General features: G+C 39.9%; 3 protein-coding genes across 4 annotated transcripts; 2 read left to right on the top strand and 1 right to left on the bottom strand.

Moving 5' to 3' along the window:
- Positions 1 to 200: 200 nt before the first annotated feature.
- On the top strand, positions 201 to 3,497 carry crygmxl2 (crystallin, gamma MX, like 2). Its single transcript, XM_053341052.1, is given in 5 exon segments — positions 201 to 262; positions 1,844 to 1,890; positions 1,893 to 1,960; positions 2,504 to 2,746; positions 3,222 to 3,497. Coding segments are annotated over 5 exon segments (696 nt in total).
- A 566-nt stretch (positions 3,498 to 4,063) lies between these two features.
- On the top strand, positions 4,064 to 5,697 carry crygmx (crystallin, gamma MX). The gene is made up of 3 exons (XM_053341053.1): positions 4,064 to 4,072; positions 4,735 to 5,034; positions 5,422 to 5,697. The coding sequence occupies exons 1-3, from the start codon at positions 4,064 to 4,066 to the stop codon at positions 5,695 to 5,697; spliced, it is 585 nt and encodes a 194-aa protein (XP_053197028.1).
- Positions 5,698 to 9,260: 3,563 nt separating this feature from the next.
- Positions 9,261 to 21,303, bottom strand: aldh18a1 (aldehyde dehydrogenase 18 family, member A1). Of its 2 annotated transcripts, none has more exons than XM_053341354.1 (17): positions 21,213 to 21,303; positions 19,826 to 19,977; positions 18,674 to 18,823; positions 17,615 to 17,719; positions 17,340 to 17,492; positions 16,421 to 16,511; positions 15,822 to 15,946; positions 15,216 to 15,360; positions 15,010 to 15,083; positions 14,724 to 14,823; positions 14,067 to 14,287; positions 13,662 to 13,799; positions 11,976 to 12,171; positions 11,746 to 11,867; positions 11,422 to 11,608; positions 9,753 to 9,848; positions 9,261 to 9,608 (listed from the first exon to the last, which is right to left on the bottom strand). In XM_053341354.1, exons 1-17 carry the CDS (start codon positions 21,301 to 21,303, stop codon positions 9,412 to 9,414), a joined length of 2,343 nt encoding a protein of 780 aa, XP_053197329.1. In that variant the 3' UTR covers positions 9,261 to 9,411. The 2 variants fall into 2 exon arrangements, with proteins under 2 accessions (XP_053197329.1, XP_053197328.1); XM_053341353.1 differs by having other exon boundaries at positions 17,334 to 17,492.
- Between the last annotated feature and the right edge of the window lie 353 nt (positions 21,304 to 21,656).

Below are 21,656 nucleotides of genomic sequence, written 5' to 3' on the forward strand. Positions count from 1 at the left end.
CCACTCTGTTCCCGTCTCCTTTCCTTTTCTTCCATCATTCTGAGATGAAGAGTGGAATGCTCCACAGCGGGTAGCTTTCTTCTCCTCCAGGGGGAACTGAGAAAGCAGGCAAGGGCCTCTGTGATGTTACTTTCCCTTCAGGGTGGGGAGGAGATGTCTTGTAGCACAGCTAAAGATGATCATTTGAGAGCCTGGGAAATATGGTTCCCTCTGGAAGCCACAGAGACATGGAGAGAGCCAAGGTCCCGACTAATGAGTTTGGGTTAGCTGATGTTCCTCAGTGATGAAAATGAGAACAATCTCAATGATGGTGGCAGCAATCAGATTTTAAATATGGCTTCGTTCAAACATTGTATTGCACCTCAGTTACATGCCTCCCTCAGTACAAAGGTCAGAGGTCAAGCTGAGCTACAGAATAGCAGCCTTGGAGCCTTAAGACACTTCAACAGAGCAAATGTTTACTACTGTATCACACACAGCTTGAACAAGTGATTTCCAGTCGAAGTATGGTTTCCCTGTCATTCTGTTGCCCTCTTGCATCAAGACTGAATAAAAAGATGTTACATTTAATATGCATGATGAAAGAAATCATTAATCTTTGAATGAACATATGAGGAAAATCTAAACATTTGTTTCTTATATGTTCTGATAAAACCTTTCCTCCCAGAGTAAATATTTGCTCCAGAAACTCACAAAACAAAACAACATCCCATCTGATAATCCACCACAATTACGCTGCACGGTGTGATGAAAGCATATCAATGATCTATTTATGTCATAGAAAAAGAGTGCAGCTTCAAACATGAAACCTATTGAAGCCTATGAGAGTTTCAAGTCGATGAATGATCAAAGAAGCAAAAGCTTATCAACGCTGTTCCTTAACACTGAAATAGTGTCATATGGCTGTCGATATACTACCACAGTTGCAGCGTTTTTGCCCAGGAACATAATGGCTATTGTGTTCTCTGAAAACATTTGCCTTTTTACAGAGTTGAAGCTGCAAAAAGCACACAAAGTGAAGAGGGGGCACACGCTCTTTATCCTGATGAAAGGCTAAAGGATGAGACTGACCTTTCTGGCATCAGCTGGGCTTTGGGAACACAATGCATGGCGGCAACTCTTTCTGGCCTTTTCCCCTTCAGCTCTGGGCTATGCTTACAAGCCAAAGACTCAAGTCCAAACATCTATCACTTTATACAAAGACTGAAACACACAGATGCCCCAAACCCCTCCTTTTATATCACACATACTGAGCAGTTTTGTACATCTGCAAACAGACCAGCCCCGTCTGGCATCATAGTACATCTGCAGGCTATGGAAGCAAAAAAGACAACAGATCACTGTAGATTACATCAACACAAAAGCTTGACTTAGTCCACGGTATCAGCATCACTTACCCTAACAGGAATTGAACAACAATTATACTGTGACCTGTACCACTTAGGGAACGTACCAATCCAAACTGAGACTGAATAAAAAGTGACGGTTACAATTATACAGAGAGATGAAATCAAAGTCATGACCTGGTTAAGTAGTAGTAAAGAGCCCCCCCCAACTCCCCCCAAAAAAGACCTAACCCACTATACTCTTTAAAGGCTTTGTTGTTGGGAGGCCACATACCTAAAGGGCCTTTGTCTGATATTTCAAAAGGCTGCATCACAAGGTCATGGCTGAACAAGGGTCACCCAAACACAGAATAGCACTTGTATGGCATTCATTATTTTTTTTTTTTGATCGGGGGGGGGGGGGGGCAATTCTATAGGTAAACTCTAGCAGACAGGAGATAAGTTACCCATGGGCTGTCAGACAAAGGGAACAGTAGCTGGCATCTGAAATGGTAAAGAGTAGTAGTCCCTGACGTGTCAGAGGCCTCATTGTCAGTGGGAGAGTATAAAAGGACCTGTAAGTGTGTCTATGGCTATGGTGCGCTAACATCCACAGCTCTGCAACCATGGGGAAGGTATGAGCTCACATGCAATGGTGCAACAGCTTTGGCAAAGGAGTGATGGTGGAAAATGACATGATTTTGGAAGCCAGTGTTAAATATTGTAACATGGATAGTAAACGTAGCAGAAGGGACAATCAGTAACAAAACTACTTAATCAAGTAATCAAGGGCTTGCTAATATTTGACTCAATTTTGAGGGGAAAGTCATATAGGTGTTTAAAGGGAAAATGTCTCTTAAATTTCTCTCCTTAAATTTGAGAAGTCAGAGTGTTCAGTTTGGACAAGCATACATTATGCTTTCGTTAACTGTCAGCTGAAAACTAGTTTAAATTGTATTCATTTTTTTTTAACCCTAACCCTAACCCTAACCCTGTCAAGCCATACAGATAATATACAAATGTGCAGAGTGGGGAAGGGCTCTGAAGAAGTAATTGGGTTTGTTTGTTCAAGGGAGAGCAGTGTCCCCTACAGTACATTCATGAGTATTGCAACCTGTCAATTTATGTACCTACCACTAACTTGAATGATACATGCCTCTCTCTCCTTTGCATTCAAGATAATCTTCTATGAAGGCCGCAACTTCCAGGGCCGCCACTGGGAGTGCAGCAGTGACTGCATGGACACTTTCAGGCACTTCAACTGCTGCAACTCCATCCGTGTCAGCGGTGGTCACTGGGTGGCCTATGAGAAGCCTCACTACATGGGCTACCAGTACATTCTTGGACCTGGTGACTACCCTGACTACCACTGCTGGATGGGCTTCAACAACTGCGTCCGCTCCTGCCAGATGTTCCCCCCTGTAAGTCAATCAAACAGACAGATAGGATTGGTAGTCCCCCCACCCCCCACTGTTCACCTTGTACATCAAATGCTGCTTTAGAAATGGATGTCAATCACTGGCCTTTTGATGTCATTAATAGATACTCAGGCAGGTCATAGCATAAAAGTCTCTGTTGCAAGGCCCACAAGGAGACCCAGTCAGCCTTTAAAAGGAATATGATACACCCCCCATAAGACTTGGTGCCTTCATTCTAATTCTGTAAATCACATTGAGTGTTTCTGGCAGTTTAGGAAGAAAAAAAAATCAAATCCTGTCATGCTCTGAAAGAGTTGTTTCTCATTCTCATCTATACTTACTTGAAGAAACCAAGTAGTCACTTGAATTCAAAGTTAAACAGATCAGCTCAGGTCAGAAAGCTCTACTAAAATGCTCTCTAGAGTTCACACCTACCAAAATAGCATAATAATCATGTCCCAATTACTTTCACACACAGTATAGAGGATCCTACAAGATGAGGATCTACAACAGGCCTGAGATGATGGGACACACAATGGAGTTCATGGATGACTGCCCCAACGTGTATGACCGTTTCCATTACCGTGACATTTACTCCTGCAATGTCATGGAGGGTTTCTGGATCTTCTACGAGCACCCTAACTACAGGGGACGCCAGTTTTTCCTGCGCCCTGGAGAGTACAGGGCCTGTGGTGACTGGGGCTGCCACAACCCCATGGTGGGCTCTTTCAGGAGGATGAGGACTCTCATGTAAACTCCACTCCTGTGCTTTTCAAATGAACATTAAACACTTGCTTTTAAAATATCTATGTGCTTTGTGAGCTTATTTTAGCATATCCACACAACATGTAAACACTAAATCTGAAGTGAATACTCCAGCCAAGCAGCAGATTCGTCTACTGGTTAGCATTCATCTTTAACCCATAAAAGCCTATTGCTGCTTAAATGATCTGTATAGATTACTGTCAAATACCTATCATAAACAGACCAAACCTTTTCTCTTTTCTGCCCTGTCTATCCTCACAGTCTACATGCAGGTTTGTGGCATTCATGCCAATAAAGGCAGCTGTTGCAACTCTTATTGTAGCACTTTGAGAAAGTGCAGTTGTTCAGTATTTTCCATAGACAGACAGAGCTTTGACAGAGACAAAGCGGCTGCTGCAGCTCACCAGTCCTATAGTGTTGTGCAGGCTATAGAGTACACTGTGCTGACACGACAAAGCTTTGTTTCACGTTTGCAAAGCCCTGATCCCAGCAAGGTCTATAAAGGGGTCTGGTACAGCCCGGTGCCTGTTCTGATCTGAACTTAACACAGTTACAATGGGCAAGGTAAGAATGCGATTTAAAATCTATATAGCAACAGCAACTCAAATATTTTGTGTGTAGTTATGTAGTTATGTGCATCTTACAGGTAAACAACAGTAGATTACTTAAGAGGAGCTGCAAAGACAAAGTCAATAAGCGATGACTTTTATGGGTAAAAATATCAGTGGATTTTATTAACATTTACATACATAGGGAAAGGCTAAAAATGGCAAAGGTTTGAGGTTAAAAAAAATGAATAAAATTAAAAATATACAGAGTAAAAGCAAAAACAAGACATCTGTTAAATTAAGCCTTTGTCTTCAGTTAAATGTAGTAAGAATTGCAATTATTCAACGAGCTTGAAATCTTACGAAAAAGAGCCAAGAACTTTGGCAAAGCCTTGAAGATATTTTTCTCTTTATTAAAATATACCACATGCTATACTGAATTTTATTCAAACTTGCCTCTGGTACATCATTTGGGACACTTTTTCATGTGCCCTTAAACTCATGTTTCAAAATTCTTCACTTACAATCTTTTCATACATGAACTTTGCTAGACAAAGCTAACTTGCAAACCTTACGCTGAATACTAAAATGTAGGGTATATTAGTCTGATAACAATAAGACTAATATATTTCAGTTAAATTTATTGTAAGAGTCTGAAAAGCTGTCATACATTTAAAGCATGTGTTCGTTTGTCCTTTGCATAACCCTGTGATATCACCCATCCGTCATTTGCAGATTACCTTCTTCGAAGACAGGAACTTCCAGGGTCGTCACCATGAGTGCAGTAGTGACTGCCCTGAGATGCAAAACTTCTTCAGCCGCTGTAACTCAATAAAAGTGGACAGTGGTTGTTGGGTGGCCTACGAGAAGCCCAATTATGGCGGCTACCAGTACATGCTGAACAAGGGGGAGTACCCTGACTATCAGCGCTGGGCAGGCTTCAATGACTGTATCCGCTCCTGCCGTATGGTTCCACCTGTGAGTTTTAACTGATGCCCTAGCCTGTTTGCAGTGTTCTCACTGAAGGTTTTCAGTAGGAGTGCCAGTTCAGGATCATTTAGTTCCCAAGCCTAGCCCTACTGTTTTCACTTCTCAGTGCCAGTACCTGTGGCTATTTTAAAAATGCCTTTTTTGTGGCTTGACCTAAATCTTCAGTTAAATTGTGTCAAGACAAAAAGAAAAATATAGACTGGATCATTGGATCAGGGATGTATGGGGGAAAAAAGTTTGTCCATAAATCTAATTGCTAATCTGTTAAATTGTGCTGTTGTTTTAGGTTAAGGGCAGTTAACTGAAGACAAGTTACTCTACTAACTAACAAATGATTAACCTTAAATGGCTGTTTCATTATTTTCTCTTTCCTAGTATAATGGAAACTACAGGATGAAGATATTTGAGCGATCTGACTTCGCAGGCCAGAATATGGAGCTAATGGATGACTGCCCAGATCTGCATGAGCGTTTCCACACCCGTGACATCTCATCTGCCAATGTCATGGAGGGCTACTGGATGCTACATGAACATCCCCATTACAGGGGACGCCAGTACTTCTTGCGCCCTGGCGAGTACAGGAGGCATAACGAATGGGGAAGTAACAGCCCCACCTTCGGCTCTCTGAGACGTGTCACCGAGCTCAACTGATTCACAGCTCTCATTTTTTACCCTTGCTGAGCCTTAATGTTAAGCTTCTCACCCTTTTGTTCTACAGTACCAATGTCTGCACTGTTTCAGTTTGGTCTCGACACTGTGGTGTCCAAACCTGTAATCATACATTTTAATGATGCTGGTTTTGTTAGATGGCTTTGCATTGTTGGTCAAAGTTGCTTCCCAGCTCAATGCTCAGGCAATGCTCACAGTAAATATATATTTTTGCTTTGGTTGTCCCATAGCAAAATGGTTTGCCTTGCCGTTCCTCAACCTCATGTCCTACTGGAATCACAATAAACGAAAACTTGATGAAAGTCAACTAAAGGGAGCCTTTGTTAATTTTCTATTGACTACTACAGCTGTCACTATCAAACGATCAGGGGGATATGGCTTGTCATAAATCTGAGGGATGTTTCTCTCTTTAGTATGGTGATTGAACTTGAGTTTCATCAGGCCACAGAGTTAGATACAGAAATGTAACCACCAAGGTCCTGGTAAGACCAAGAGTTTTTATAGTTTGCCCTGATATCGTCATTCCAGATACACAAAGAAAAATTGTTAAGGAAACAGAAGCTTATTCTTTGAAGTTTGATATTTAAAGACCATAAAAAAGGGTATCTGACGATGGGCATGTAGGAGTCTTTATGAGATCACATGGTACAGAGTAAGTGCTTTGGGTCCATGAAAGATGCCCATATTAGATCCACATCACAGGGCCAGTGCAAACTCAAAGAGTTGGAGTCAAAGTGGCCTGGTATTAGCCCCGAGCATCAAGCTCTCTCAGAACAAAAAACAAAACCCAGTCCACATCCCGGCTCATGCATTTTTTATCAGCCCAAGATACTGAACCCTTTCAGAAATAAATATCAATTATTGAAATTGTTAATTAGACGCTGCGTAATTGGCGAAGATACACATGAATAAATAACTTTGACCATTAATTATTGATTCAAAAAAAATTGAAGCCCAGCGGGGTGTGCATTTGAGAGTCTCTTAAGATCAAGCACAACAAGAAATATGAGTTTTGGCCTTGAGTAATGTCCAATTAAAGGATTGTCAGCTTTGCTGTACAAGTCCAGTGATTTGCCCTCATCATCCTTTTTATATCTGTGGACAACAATACCCAGCAGACAACACACCATCAACAGGGTGCAACATGGGATCCGATCAGCTGGGGGCTGGGGGCAATGCTAGATAAGAGATGAGAGGAAATTCACAGGCTGCCTGGTCTCAGCCATAACTGGAAGTTGATCTAAGGTCATGGAGGGGCAGTTCTTTCAAATATCCACCAAATTCAGAAAGTAAGCATTTCAGACTTACACAGGACTTCAGAAAACAAGTTTTAAGTATATGGTAATGACTTCGCAAACTTTGTTCACATAAAAAGAAATGGCAAATAACCTGAAAGTCGTTCAAACAACCTTGCTTAAACAGTACTTCTTGTTGTGAACTCTCCAGACGGGAGTGATATCTGAACTTTATCTACATAGATAAGATGGTTTTTACTACTTTCAAGAGCCATAAAATTAAGGATGAAACTGGGGTGATCAAAGACAAGACAATTTATTTCCAAGTGTAATGGCCATCTTCCAACCAGATTATTGGTCTAACATTTTTATATGTTTCCATTAACAATCAAGAGGAATTTAGTATTTTTCAGTTAGTGACTGTAATTCAAACATGGAGCACGGACACACATTGGGAACTATTTTGTATAATCTGATACACAGGGTCACATCTTATTACCAAGATATAAATATTTCAATGCAAAACCATGCAGTTATTCGACTTTCAAATAAAACAGAGGAATTCCAGTCAGAAACCTGGCATTTGAAGCCTCATTTCATAAGAAAACACTCCCAAGTGTCCTGCTGATGCATAAGTAAACTTGCATTGATACTGTATATCAACTAAGTATACACACTTACACCTGAATCTCTACTGTAACTGCAACAACTCTGATGCATCTGATATTGTAAAACACAATGCACCAAACAGGCAATACTCAATGTCCCTGGATTGTTCCTTGTCTACCTCAAGTCATTTAGATGATATTTTCAATAGCTTCACACATAAAAAGGACAAAAGAATGAGATCCGAGTTTTGTCTCCCTCTTTATCTCTGAACCCTTTGGACTTGGTGATGGGAAGCTGATTGAAGGGTAAGTAGTGCATTTTGGAGAATGAATTCTTTAGATGATAGAAGAGAGAAAGAAAAGAAAGAAACAGAGAAACTCAGAACATAAGCCTGTGATTCCATTATTAGTCTCAGTTCTCCTTCTCCCTCTTTTCATTTCTGATGGCTGGATAATTAAACCTCTATAGTATTGTCTTCCATCTTCTTTGCCCCACTTCCAGCAATGCGAATTCCCCTATGGGCAACTTTAAAAAGGCCCCTTTTAGACATCTGTTTTTCAGATCAGACTTTTTTCCCCATTAATTTGTGTTCTTTGTGAAAATAGAAAGACTAGTGGCAGGACAGAGATGAACATATGTGTAAAAAAGAACTTCAACATTTCAACTGCAAAAATCAAAGAAATTAAGAAATTAAATTTCAAAATATTCTCTTTCAACATTTTTTTTTATAAATTCTACAATACAGCTATTAAAACAACCCAAACCAATCCTTAAGTGTGCATTACAAGACATCAGATAGGAGCTCAGAGGCTGGAATGTTACAGAGCTTAATTTAAAAGCAGTCGCGTTTTCCCCTCCAGCTTGAAGGAGGCAGCTTGTCAATTACTGTTCCTGCTCTGACAGAGGCTCTGGGCACCACAAGGAACAAGCAGGAAAGCAGCAAAGCATGGAAAAATGAGAACAACTTGTAACAATGATCAAAAAAAAAAAAAAAAGCAAGTGAAAGCGATGCATAAAAGTTGGATTGTATTTTAACTTTCAGTACTGTGTAACAGATCTCATAAATTTCTGATAATTATTCATACAGTCAACTATTTTTATTCTAATTTCAATCCTGTAATTAGGTTTTACTACAGGAAATCGTAAAATCTGTAACTAACCAGGATTTGGTTAAACTAAAAAACTAAACTAAAAAAAACCTACCAAATACAACCTTGTACTAGTATTAGTCGATGTCTAAAATTACCTAGATCAGCATCTTTAAGTAAAAGGCCTGTACATCAAAAGTTACAGAAAATACAGAAAGAAAAAGTAAACCTTTATGTTACATGAACAGAGAAATCACAGTACGTATCAGTATGAACATTGTGGATAATGAGCTATTGCAATCAGCTACAATAAAGTTAGGCCCTCAGTTATATAATTAAATTATTGCAGCAACTTGATTTTTTAAACAGAAAAAATACTTATACCGTTTGTCTCGAAAATAGGTAATCTTGGTTAACTCCCTTCTTGGTCACGATGGAGTTTCCCCAACTTTGGAGGTATTATGTGTTGTCATCACCACATAACACCTCCTACCGGGGCCTATGAGGGTGGGTGGACTTAGTATCACAAGCTGAGGTAGAATTTAAACCTTTGTAAACTTAGTCCCTGAACAGGTACAGGTTGAACAGAGAGAACTGAGTGGTTGTGCTGATACAACAAATCATTGGAGTATTGAGTGTCTCTCTCCATGCTGTGTGCTTGGAGGTTTAAAACAGTGACATCAGCCATTATCTACAACAAGACTGCTGGTGGGTGAACAATTTTGACAAATGTAAGGCCAAGTGAGTGGGTTTGTGTCTCTGGTCTAATTGCTGTCCCTCTGCCCAGCTAGAGGCTGCCCAACAGGCAGGTTTTCATGGAGGTACTTCATGGTACCGTGCTCAGAGAAGTCAGCTGCCGTGTGCCCATCACCTCTCAGAACCCACTTGGTTGTGAGCAGCCCCTCCAGACCCACAGGGCCCCGGGCATGGATACGCGCAGTACTAATACCTACCTCTGCTCCTAGAGACAAAGACAGAGCAAGAAAGACGGCAAGTGAGAATGTTGAACAATAGCACTTGTGTTGAAAGAGATTGAGTGTACAGATGTCAGAAAGAGAATAAAAAAAAGGCAGAAAATAATAATGAGAATAAGGCCATCACATACCCAGTCCAAAGCGGTAGCCATCAGCAAAACGTGAGCTGGAGTTCCAGAAAACACAGGCACTATCTAGCTGCTGCAGGAACTGCTCCGCTTTGTCCTCTGAAAGAGAAAGACTGCTTGTTGGTGCTACAAGCTCACAACCATGTATCTCTGATTTCTGGCCTAAAATTGAATTAAATGTTAAATATATATATATTTATATATATAAATTCTGAGAATTCATAATTAAAATAACTCATTGCTGCCGCTCAAATCACAATTATATTACACACACAGTGCTGTAAGCTCTTCAATCATGTGAACAGCCTCCAACACAGCCTGCAACACAATATGCAGGTCATTTATGACCTGCATATTGTGTAGATCTACTGTAGGTCAATAGGTTTGAATGTTATCACGAGAACTTCATGAGCTGCTATATGATTCTAAAATCAAATGTAGCTCATATAGACACAAATACAAAAGTTTTTTATTAGTAAATAAAATCACCTGCAATTTGTGCACAAGGAGCATCGTAGGTTTTTATCTAATCTGTCTAATTCATCTACCTACAGTACGACTACATCTATGATTGTAATCTATCCATTTTGATATTTACATTACATATTTTATCTTCCGTATATTTATCTGCTGTATCTTTCTATGTAGTGTATCATTCATATCATATCACTCTCTAAATGACTTTGTCACAACAGAGTACATTTTAATTAATTGAGGTACCTTCTGAGGTCACTAGATGGCAGCAGTACACCCTCCAATGCAGGTGAGAATACTCCTCAATGTAGAAATGTGAACAGCTGACTTTCCTGGATGTTTCAAATGCTCCTCATCATTTAATTCTGATCACCTAACGAAACATGCAAAATACTCTGCATAGTGTATCAGTAACTTCCTCTTTCATGTGGAATTTGTCTACATTTTCAATGTACGGGATCACGTACCAGATTTTCGTTTTGCTGCAGTCTATCCATGCTGTGAACACAGCAATTTATTATAAAATGTGATAAAAGAAAAGGGAATATTCCCTTAGATATTTATAGATATTAACACCTTTAGTTCCAAAACGATTTTACAATTTTCTTAAAACTTTCCTGACAAATTAATCCGTCATAAAGATGGCAATGTGTCCATGTGCAGTATGACCACATTCTTTCAGCGAGACAATGCCGCACATGACAATTTCTATCAACATAAGTTAGAGAGATGCAGAGTGATGGCTCACTTGAAAAACAGACACGTGTATGAGCGTGACCCAAAGTAAAGACAGGAACAATTCTTTTAAAGTAGGTCTTAGCATCTGCTTTACATTTTAAATGGGCTCTGTCCCCTACATTGGAGTCACAGAGGGAGGCTGTGCACTCATCCCGACAACAAGGTGTCACTGCTCATTATCTGCTGTTGCAGAAACCAGGATGAATGGGGAAAGAAATTCAAGAGAGCAGAGTGAAAAAAAATAGATGAATGTCAGAGACACCTACATGAAGAAGCATGGATTGTTTGGCTGACTTCTAGCGTGGTGAGGGGAAATTATGGGCGATAGCAGATTTTCAGTTGTACTTTATACTATTTTGAAAAGCACAAACTCGGTGTTTCCAGAAAGACATGGCAACAAATGAATAAATAAGTAAAAAAAACAACAACAATGCTGGTATGAACACGTTGGACCACCTACCGTTTTCTGTGATGATAACGTCTGTGTGGGAACTGCCGTACTTGTGTATATGGTCCACAGCCTCCTGCATGCTGTCCACCACCTCCAAACAACACTCCAGATCCCCATACTCTGTCCGCAATGAGCTGGCCTCTGATGGACTAAATGTCAGGTAGGAGGCGAACTGAGGGCCTGCATGGATCTTCACCTAGTAACACACCACAAACATTGGTATACTTTAGTTTGAGAGCCACAATTAATCTTCTCTGCTGATAAATCCGCTATATGGTGAAATGTTTTGGTGAATCATTGTATTGTTGAGTGTGTATGTATTTGGTGTTTTACTCGTTCAGTGCGCAGCATGTCAATGATCTGGTCAAACAGCGGTGTCCTGAGGATTTCCCGGTGAATCAGCAGAGTTTCCATGGCATTACATGCAGCTGGGTAATCACACTTCGAGTCTCTGACTAAAAACAGAAAGTCGGTATCAGTCAGTACCAGTGCCATAGTTACAATTTATCATTTGGTGAACTGATGAGTAACTTTTTATTTGGCAATGATTTGTATTTACTGACCAATCTTGATGACTTTGTCCACACTGGCATCTACATCAACGTAGACATGGCAGATTCCCTCACTGTGACCCAGTACTGGAATGCCCTTGGCCGCCCGCTGAATGTTTCGCACCAGCTGGGAAGAACCTCTTGGGATAATCAAATCAATCATCTTGTCCAGTCGGCACAGATCCTCCACTTCCTCACGAGTGCTCACCTAGTAACAATTACAAGTTTGGCAAACACATCAGCCAGAAGTACAGTCCCCTCCAAAAGTATTGGAACAGTGAGGCCAATTCCTTTATTTTTGCTGTAGAGTGAAAAAATTTGGATTTGACATCAAAAGATGAATATGAGACAAAAGATCAACATTTCAGCTTGTATTTCCAAGTATTCACATCTGGATGTGATACACAATTTAGAAGATTACATTATTTGTCACGCAAAAGTATTGGAACACATAGACTTAAAATAGATTAAAATGAATAAGACTTAATATTTAGTTGCAAATCCTTTGCTTGCAATAACTGCATCAAGCCTGTGACCCATTGACATCACCAAACTTTTGCATTCTTCTTTTGTGATGCTTTTCCAGGCTTTCACCGCAGCCTCTTTCAGTTGTTGTTTGTTTTGAGGGGTTACTCCTTTCAGTCTCCTCTTTAGCAGGTAAAATGCATGCTCTATAGGGTTTAAGCCTGGAGACTGACTTGGCCAGTCTAAAACCTTCCAATTCTTGCCCCTGATGAACTCCTTTGTTGTTTTTGCAGCGTGTTTTGGGTCATTATCTTGCTGCATGATGAAGGATCTCTCAATCAGTTTGGTTACATCTTTCTTTAAATTGGCAGACAAAATGTTTCTGTAGACTTCTGAGTTCATTTTGCTACTGCCATCATGTGTTACATCATCAATGAAGATTAATGAGTCTGTCCCAGAAGAAGCCTTGCAAGCCAAAGCCATGACATTACCTCCACGTGCTTCACAGATGAGCTTGTCGGTGGTTCCACACCAACGACATGTTTGTTTGAATCCAACAGTTAGTTTTGAGCCCTGTCACGATGTGACGGACAATAAAGTTTTTTGAATCTTGAATCATTAGCTGTCGGATTCAAACTAACATGTCAGTGTTGTGGGCAGACAGATAAAACACAAGCTATTTGCAATCTGTGCAACACTAAAGTACCTCGTGGGGAAGCATCTGCAAAATGTTTGACACCACAAATTTACCTGGATTGGGAACACAAGGAGGAGCATGCCGAGTTTAAGAAACGGAGCGTGGACAAAGAAGACGTGATCGGATCGGTGATCGGTTTATTTAAACTCACTAATTGGTGATCAGCCACAAAAATCCTGATCGTGTAAAGCCTACTTGTCAGTCACATGTTCTAATACTTTTGCTCACCTAAAAATGTGGTGTTCAGTTACAAATAATGCTATCTTCTAAGTTGTGTATCAGATCCAGATGCGAATACCTGGAAATACAAGCTAAAATATTGATCTTTTGTTTCATATTTATCTTTTGATGTCAAACCCAAATGTTTTCAGTCTACAGCATAAGGAATTGGCCTAATTGTACCAAAACTTTTGGAGGGGACTGTATATGCTACACTTATAAGGAATATGGATGGGCAAGTCTTCCCTGGTCAGTAAAATGAACTACATTAAGTTTGTGTTGTCTTGTAAAAAAAATGTGTAGGAAACTAGTTTTACCAGTTGCACGGCCTCTTTGACTCCATGCATGGAAAGGGCTTCCTGGGTGAGCTGGTGGAGGATACGGTTGGTGTTGGCTGCCTCCTTTCCTCCCTTCAGAAGTAGGGCATTGCCACTAGCTATGGCTAAGGCTGACACCTGGAGAGAGACACGTGGTTTGTGACATTACTGCAAATATTTCATGTGTGCAAGGATATACTGTCTGATAAGTCCCAGAAGCTAACCCACTTCATAAACAGTAGCATTGATAAAAAAATATTAGAATATGTATAATTTTCCAAATGAAAGTGTTGACTCTTTAATTAATTCTCAGTTGTTAGCATTACCACTATTATAAATAACAAAACTAATTCATATAAATATTATTAAATGCCAGGTATGTGTTGTGGTAACTATGCTGTATACCTGTGGCAGGCAGTCAGGTCGAGCCTCAAAGATGACCAAGAGAACCCCAATGGGTACAGTGATCTGCTCCAGCTCCAGGTTTTGAGCCACCCTGGTCCGGCGCAGCACACGACCCACACTGTCCTGGGCTGCTACAGCTATCTGACGCAGACCTATGGCCAGACTGTTAAGTTTGGCTGATGAAAGGCTCAGGCGCTTCAGCATGGGAGGTGGCAAATGGCCTGTGAAAAGAAGGAAAACAGGGTTACACTTTACTATCAGGTAATGGGGAATCACACTTATCATCTTAGGCCATATAGAGAGGGAAAGTGATAGTCGCCCTCTGGTGGAGAGATATGCTCATGTCATAATATAAATGTGGCAATTTGGTTAGATTGAATGATTTCCTTTCTTGCAAGGGAAAAATCAACTTATAAGAAACTATTCATAGAGCCATGAGTTTATTCCTTTCTGGAAGCAACTTCAAACATATGAACACTTTCCTTCAGTAATATAATTTATGGTTGAGTGCTAACATAATAATTCATAAACTTAAATAATATCACAGGCTCCTTAAAAGCTAATTCAATGCTGCAAATATTGCCTAAAAGCACCAGGTTCTACACTGCTGTATGATCTCAGAATATCAAATGAACTGTATCTGTGGCACTGTGTTACCTGCACTGACAGCCAGGTCCATGTCCATCTTGTTGGCAGCCAGGATTTCTTCCTTCCTTTCAGTCAAAAGCTCTGCTAGATGGCAGATTATCTCACTCCTCTGGCAACATTTACAGACAAATAAAAGACAGACTGAGCAAGTAGCAGCTGTATCCACAAGAGGTCAGTGTTTCTGTGTCTGATAAAGGTAAGATTTGGACTAACTCTTTTGGTGTGTTTAGAACCTATATAAACATTTTTTATGAATATACTGAAATTCCGAAATCCTATGTAAACAATGTGTCACCTGGTCTGGTTGCAGAGATGCCAGTGTTCTTCCAGTGCTTCGTGCCATTTCTGTCTGCTGCTCCACAGTCGGGCCTAGTCAAGTGTCAGGGATAGGAAAGACTTCAGTCAAAGCTTAAAGACTCTACAGCTGTGGTCCACAATTCGTAGACCACAGCTGAATGCGGACAGGTTAAGAGAGGTAGTGTTCAGCCCAAGTGAACTCACCAGCAGGTTTGATTTCAGAGAAGAAAGTGCCCACCTTCTTGCCCTCCACAATGTCAGTGATGACATGACCTGTTACTTTGGGGTGTGTGCCATTTGCAATGACCACTGAGGTGCCACCTTGCAGTGCCCAGAGGGCAGCTTTTACCTGCAGGCGAACTCAATTTTAAAAAACATCTCTCACCAGTGTCAACCAGAAATCTCTACTTTGCAAATGGATAAGCTCAAATGTTAACAAATTCCAAAATCTATTTAACTGTACATAATATAAATTAACATAACAAATATGTTGGCTTGCCGTGTTAATTTAAGCACAGGCAACGGTCATGAAATACCCACAAATGAACACAGCCTACAGCTAACTTTGTAAATTTGTTCAGCAAGGCACTAAGTAAGGCACTTCTACTGACTGAATCTGTTCACATCTATTTATAGAGCATAACTGCATCATAATTCTGTTATATATATATTATTACTTGCAATTTAGGAATTTGGGAGCAGAAAACTGAAGTGAAGAAAAATCCATAGAAGTGACCGTGCACTTTGCCCATCTGATCAATGTCTAGTAAGACAAGGCTTTTAACTTGAATATAAATAAACACCACATACCTTGGCCTCCATGCCTCCAAGCCCAACTCTAGACTTTGTACCATAGGTGATGGACTGCTGATCCCCAGGGTAGAAGATGTCAATGAGCTTGGCATCATCTGTCCCAGGGGGGCTGTTGTACAGTCCTAAGAAATAAACATGTCTTACACAACTGACTTGTTCATATGTGATGCTTCTACCATTTCACATTTAATATTTCACATTTAATTCAAAATGTAAATTTAAACAACATTCATGCATAAATCAATATTATGATTTATATTAATAATAATTACCCATTAATTCTCATTTGTTCTTGAAGACAAAGGTTTTCTCTGCCTAAGTGGTCCAAAATTCTAAATGTAAAGAAGCCTTTTTTTTTAAAACTTGATTGACACGGAATGGACCAAAATCCACCACACAAATATGTGCCCACACACACCTTGTGTCAACCCAATCAGCATCAATTTCAAACATGAAGGCAGAAAGTCTTTGTTTGTCTCTCTTGTGACTCTCAGTTGACCCTGAGAGAGGTGTTTATTTTCCTCTATGAAGAGCAAAGGCAGATGGTGTTGTTATCTAACAGCTGACCCAGACTGCTGTTGTGGTAACACACATACCTTCCACGTCAGACAGTGCGATGAGGAGGTCAGCCTTCATCTCCACAGCTAGCCGCGCCGCAAGGCTGTCATTGTCCTTAATGCTGATAACCTACAGGAGCAGAAAATTATTGATGTAAGCTCCTAAAAAACAGAAGCAGTGGAAGAAAATCAGCCATCTGCCATTTACCCTTCTGAGCATTTTCTTAAGGGTTGACAGTAAGCTGATTAATAGAAACAAATACATGGTCTCTACATGGTTATGTACTACAAAACTGTCACATTCATTTCTACTGAGCTGTCACCCTGCAGGACCTTTATCAGGGCAAACTTAGAAGAGAATATGCATTAGGGGAACATTCACCAGGTATTTCATGATGCTAGTGAACATCTTCTTTGGATTTTAAACTGAATCCCTCAGACAAAAGTCAATTTATGGTTCCAAAACAAGTATGTTTGAGATCATGTAAAGAGTACAGTCGGCACAAATTTTACAAACCAAGATTATTTTTCCCCACTTTGACTGTGTAATGATTATGTTTGCATACAAATGGAAAGGGTACCTGAAAGAACCTGAAGGGGACTAAAACAGAGAATGAGGCAGAATCATCTCTAAGAAAAAAGTGTTAGTTAATTCTGCAGAAGGAAGAGAAAAAGGAGGCATCTACCTCCAGAAGTTAGTCTCATTCCCTTCTGTACCTCCTACTCAGTGACTGCATGCACTGTCATCGATCACATCGCTGCATGCACATGCCTTAATGGTTGAGGGCAGAGCTGATGAGGTGAGGCAGGGTGGCAGAGGTGTTTCAGTGCATGTGTAGATGACAAATACTGTAGCTAATACACACTGCATCTCCACACTCTATATTTTTTATTATGCTGCCATCACCAACATCACCACGACCAGCGTCACCCCCATATTGTTTTTACCCACATTTACCCCCTGAAGGTCGCTGTTGGGCTCCGGTGGGGGAACCACAGCATCATTTGTGTTGACGATGGGAACTATGTTCATGCGCAGAAGCTCCTGCAGTGTGCTGTTCAGGTTCTGCCTCTTTTGGTCATCGTGGAAATCCAGATTTGTCACAAGGACCTGACAGATGATGGGGTGGAGGGCAGAGATTTAAGAAAAGTGAGTTAGAAAAAGACTGAAAGATGTCACTCTGCATTAAATACATATACATCTGAAGCATTTAAAAATGATCATCTGAGTACCTGTGCAGTACAGGTGCTGTATTGGGTGAACATGGCCTCATACAGGGCCATCAGACCGCTCTGTCCAGCTGCAGCACAGGCCCGGGCCTCAAGCAATGGCAGAGACTGCAACATTAATTCAGAGAACTGGTTACACTCAAAAATTGGTTCACTGTGTCTTAGTATCAACATACCTTGACCACAGAGACAACATTCCTTACATTTGGGGAATATGTAACGGAGTGGACAGAGCACCATACGATAGAAAACTGTTATAAGCAAAAATGTGGATGACCTAGTGCTAATCATATGTAGCAGTAAAAACTGTTTGGTTGAGTCTAGTTACCTGTTTCCATCTACTATTGTACAATAGATGTACAATAACAGATGTACATAGAAGAGCAGCACATTCATTACAACAGTCCACTAGCACAACTACTTACCACAGAGTTGAATCAACACCAGTTTGACACACCCCAAAGAAAAACATTAAGCTTCACAAAAGGTCTTATTTATCACAAACTATTATACTGGATTAGATTATGTGACAAACATCACTGTGTCCATACTTTAAGAAAGGAAAGACATTCAATTGCAGCTTTTGGTATTGAATTTACTGACATTTACTCAGGCAAAGATTTCAGGCCACCTCTACATACATGAGTGAAAGTTTCAACTAGGACTAGGCGATATATCAATATTATATTGGTATTGTGTTATGAGACTAGAAGTCGTCTTAGATTTTGCATATCATAATATCATGATGTGGCACAGGTGTTGTCTTTTCCTGGTTTTAAAGGCTTCACTACAATAAAGTAAGGTCATTTTCTGAACTGTTCTAGTAATTTTATTTGCATTTACCCGTTCATTATATTCACATTACTGATGATAACAAATCTCTCATTGAGTAAATATTTTGTGAAAGCACCAATACTCATTCCTACAATACTGTTGCATCAACTATACTAAGGTATTTGGATTCTGTCCATATCACCAAGCCTTAGTTTCAACCCACAGATAGTGGCAGCAACAGTTTCTTTAGTGTTGGACATAGAGTTATTACGTAAACACATTCCTTACCATATCTTTGAGCTGATTATGTCCGGAGTGCAGGGCCTGTCGGACGCTCTGAGACAGCAGGATCTCGTGTCTTAATCTTTGCTTGCCAAAGGCCACCGCTCCGCTGGTGACAATCATCATCTCTCTGCCTTGATTTTGCAGCATAGCCACCTGACCCATAAGACAACCAATTAGGACTCATGGATCACAGCTGGGCCCATTGTTACTTCATGTCAACGATCATGCTTTAAAGGGTCAGTTCAACTAAATGACAGAAAAACATATCCTGTTCCTTACCCCTTGTGGTAGCTAGCCATGAGATTTTTTTTGTTTGTTTGTTTCATTTGTCTTTCATTTTTTATATTTATTTTTGTGTTGAGATACACCTCTCAAAGTTGTCTGCCTCTACCCCAAATTTTGCTTGTTTGTCCAAAAACAATGTTGCAGTTATTCTTAATAATACACAGACTTGAGATGTGTCTTAAAATATAATACAATCTACACTATATAGATAACTAAATCCCACTTGAAGTAGGTGAGATTTTTATTTCTTTTTAAATATAGGACCATTTAAAGGAAATCCTTTTTTCATCCTGTTTATTGGAGCTAAGTCTGGTATGTTTTAGCCTCTGTTTCATTGTATGCCTAATTTTGAGCTGGTCCACAAATCAAAATAAAATGCACTGGATGATTTTCTACTGGACTCAAAAGTTGTTTTTTAAAAACATATTCCGATACAATTACTAGTTACCTGTTAAAAAATGTAGTCAGTAATTTAACGTAATCCAAGCATTACAATATTAAAGTTATGCCACTTGTCAGCTCTGAACATGTTATAAACATAGTCATATTAGTTAGAGCCAGTATTTGCACTACAAGCTGTCATACACTAATGCTCTATTTTGAATTATTTGTACAAGTCTTTGGGACTGCCACACTGCATAATGACCATCCCTAGGGGTGTTGCGTGTAGTTAACACACTAACTATAATATACTATAACTATAACAATATTACCTAACTCACATACATGCAAATAGGACAGGCACGATGACACTATTTGCTTTGCTTTTCTTTAACTGTAACAGAATACAGGTACCTTTTTGTATTCAAATTACATAAAATATATTCCATTACACCCCAAGCCTGTTTGTGTTTGTATTTTTCAAGTTACCTGCTCCACAATGGAGGCTAGCCTCCCCAGAGCCAGACCACACTCATCACCACGGGTGACCACAGCACTGCCGAGCTTGACTACGATCCTTTTTGCCTGGCGCAGTTCACCGCGGTGGGCAAAGGAGCTGCCATGGGCCCTCCCCTGAGGAACTGTGTAGAGGAAGGGGATTCAACTTTTACCCTACTGATCAACAGGGCAAATGTTTTATCACTTCTTTCAAATGTTATTCATCTGCACAAAACAGAAATAACACTGAGCAACAGTGGAATTATGGTCTAAAAAGAAGAGAAAATTACAGGAAAACAACAGTCTCACATAATGTTGATTATTCTATAAAAATCTGAGAATGAAAAAAAAGAAGAAGGAAAAAAAAAAAGAGTAAAACCACTAATCAGAAGACATAAACAATGTAGTGGGAAAGCGACAGTTTCCATAGTTTCAAAACTGAAAAGTTAAAAGTGATAACACATATCAACGCATATCATGATGTGTCAATATATTGATATACACAAAACATTGCAAACATTACACAACTGTACAAACAACCATGTTTTGCTGGGTTTTTGTTTAATTGATTACATGACTGTGCCAGACACAGTGGAGCCCCCCCCCCCATCCCCGTCCATCTGTAACCTGGGAAACAGACACAGTCTTTAAACTGCCACATCAGCAGGGCAAGCAGAAAAGCCTGTGCTGACATTACACATCTCTCTGGAGCAATGAGGCGCATGAGAGTGTCGGGCAGACAGAAAGTTGAGCGAAAGAGAGGCCCGTGACATCTTGTGCAGATTAGAGTATGTCAGAAAACTCCCTGCAGGCACAACGTCTTAGTCAAAGTTAATCCAGCATGTTATAACAGCAGTTTATCAGGTGTATTTGTGGAATTCACAACATATCACTGCTGTGAACATGCTTGAGTGACTGTATTGATATAATCATAAACATACAGTAATCGTAAACGTATTTAAAAACAGTGAAAGCCCATCAGTTTCCAAGAGCCTGAGGCAATCTCTTCAACTTGTTTCTTTTGCCTGACCAATAACCAACGGAAATATATTCAATTATCCATAGTCAGCAAATATTCAACATTAGTGCTTGATAAATTAGAGGCTTAATCAGTTATCAAAACTGTTGTTGTTGTTCATTTCATTACTTCTTAGTGTGTTGTTTATTTTTTCAATGTATGGATGAATCATTTAAAAAATTAGAAACATATCCATCAAAGTTTTCTAAAGCCTTAAGTAATGTCCTAAGAATGAGTTAGGGTTTATTTTGTCGAACATAAATCCAAAACGCAAATACTCTAAATGTGAAAGGACTGCACAATCTTGAGTGTTTAAATTGGATATACACTATGACAATGTGGTACTGCAGCCTTGCTTGCCTTGTGACAGCGGTCTGGTGAGCAACCAGCATACGTGTCTCCTGGAATCCAGTGGGATCCTTGAACACAGGGCCAGCCTCTGCAGCAGCATGATCGGTTTAATGCCTTTACTAGAAGCAATGGAGACAAAAACACAGTATCAGCATAAAGAACAGTGGGATTTCAGTGTGGGAGCATTTGTTAATATCATATTTGACATACCACAGAAACAGTGATAGTGATAGTTGTATCCACATGTATGTACAGTCACATCCTACTACTGGTACCCTCAGGTCATGTAAAACCGTTTGAGCTTACTTAAACTCCTGAAGTACCAGTATATCTTGTATAGCACCTTTAAAAATAGAGTTTACAAAGTGCTCGGACATGCAAAACAATACCAGGACGCTCAGAAAGCAATTCAACTTTCAGAAAAACCAAAGCAAAACAAAAACAGATGAAGTT

The sequence above is a fragment of the Scomber japonicus genome, chromosome 20 (genome assembly GCF_027409825.1).
Source record: "Scomber japonicus isolate fScoJap1 chromosome 20, fScoJap1.pri, whole genome shotgun sequence".
NCBI lineage: Eukaryota > Metazoa > Chordata > Actinopteri > Scombriformes > Scombridae > Scomber > Scomber japonicus.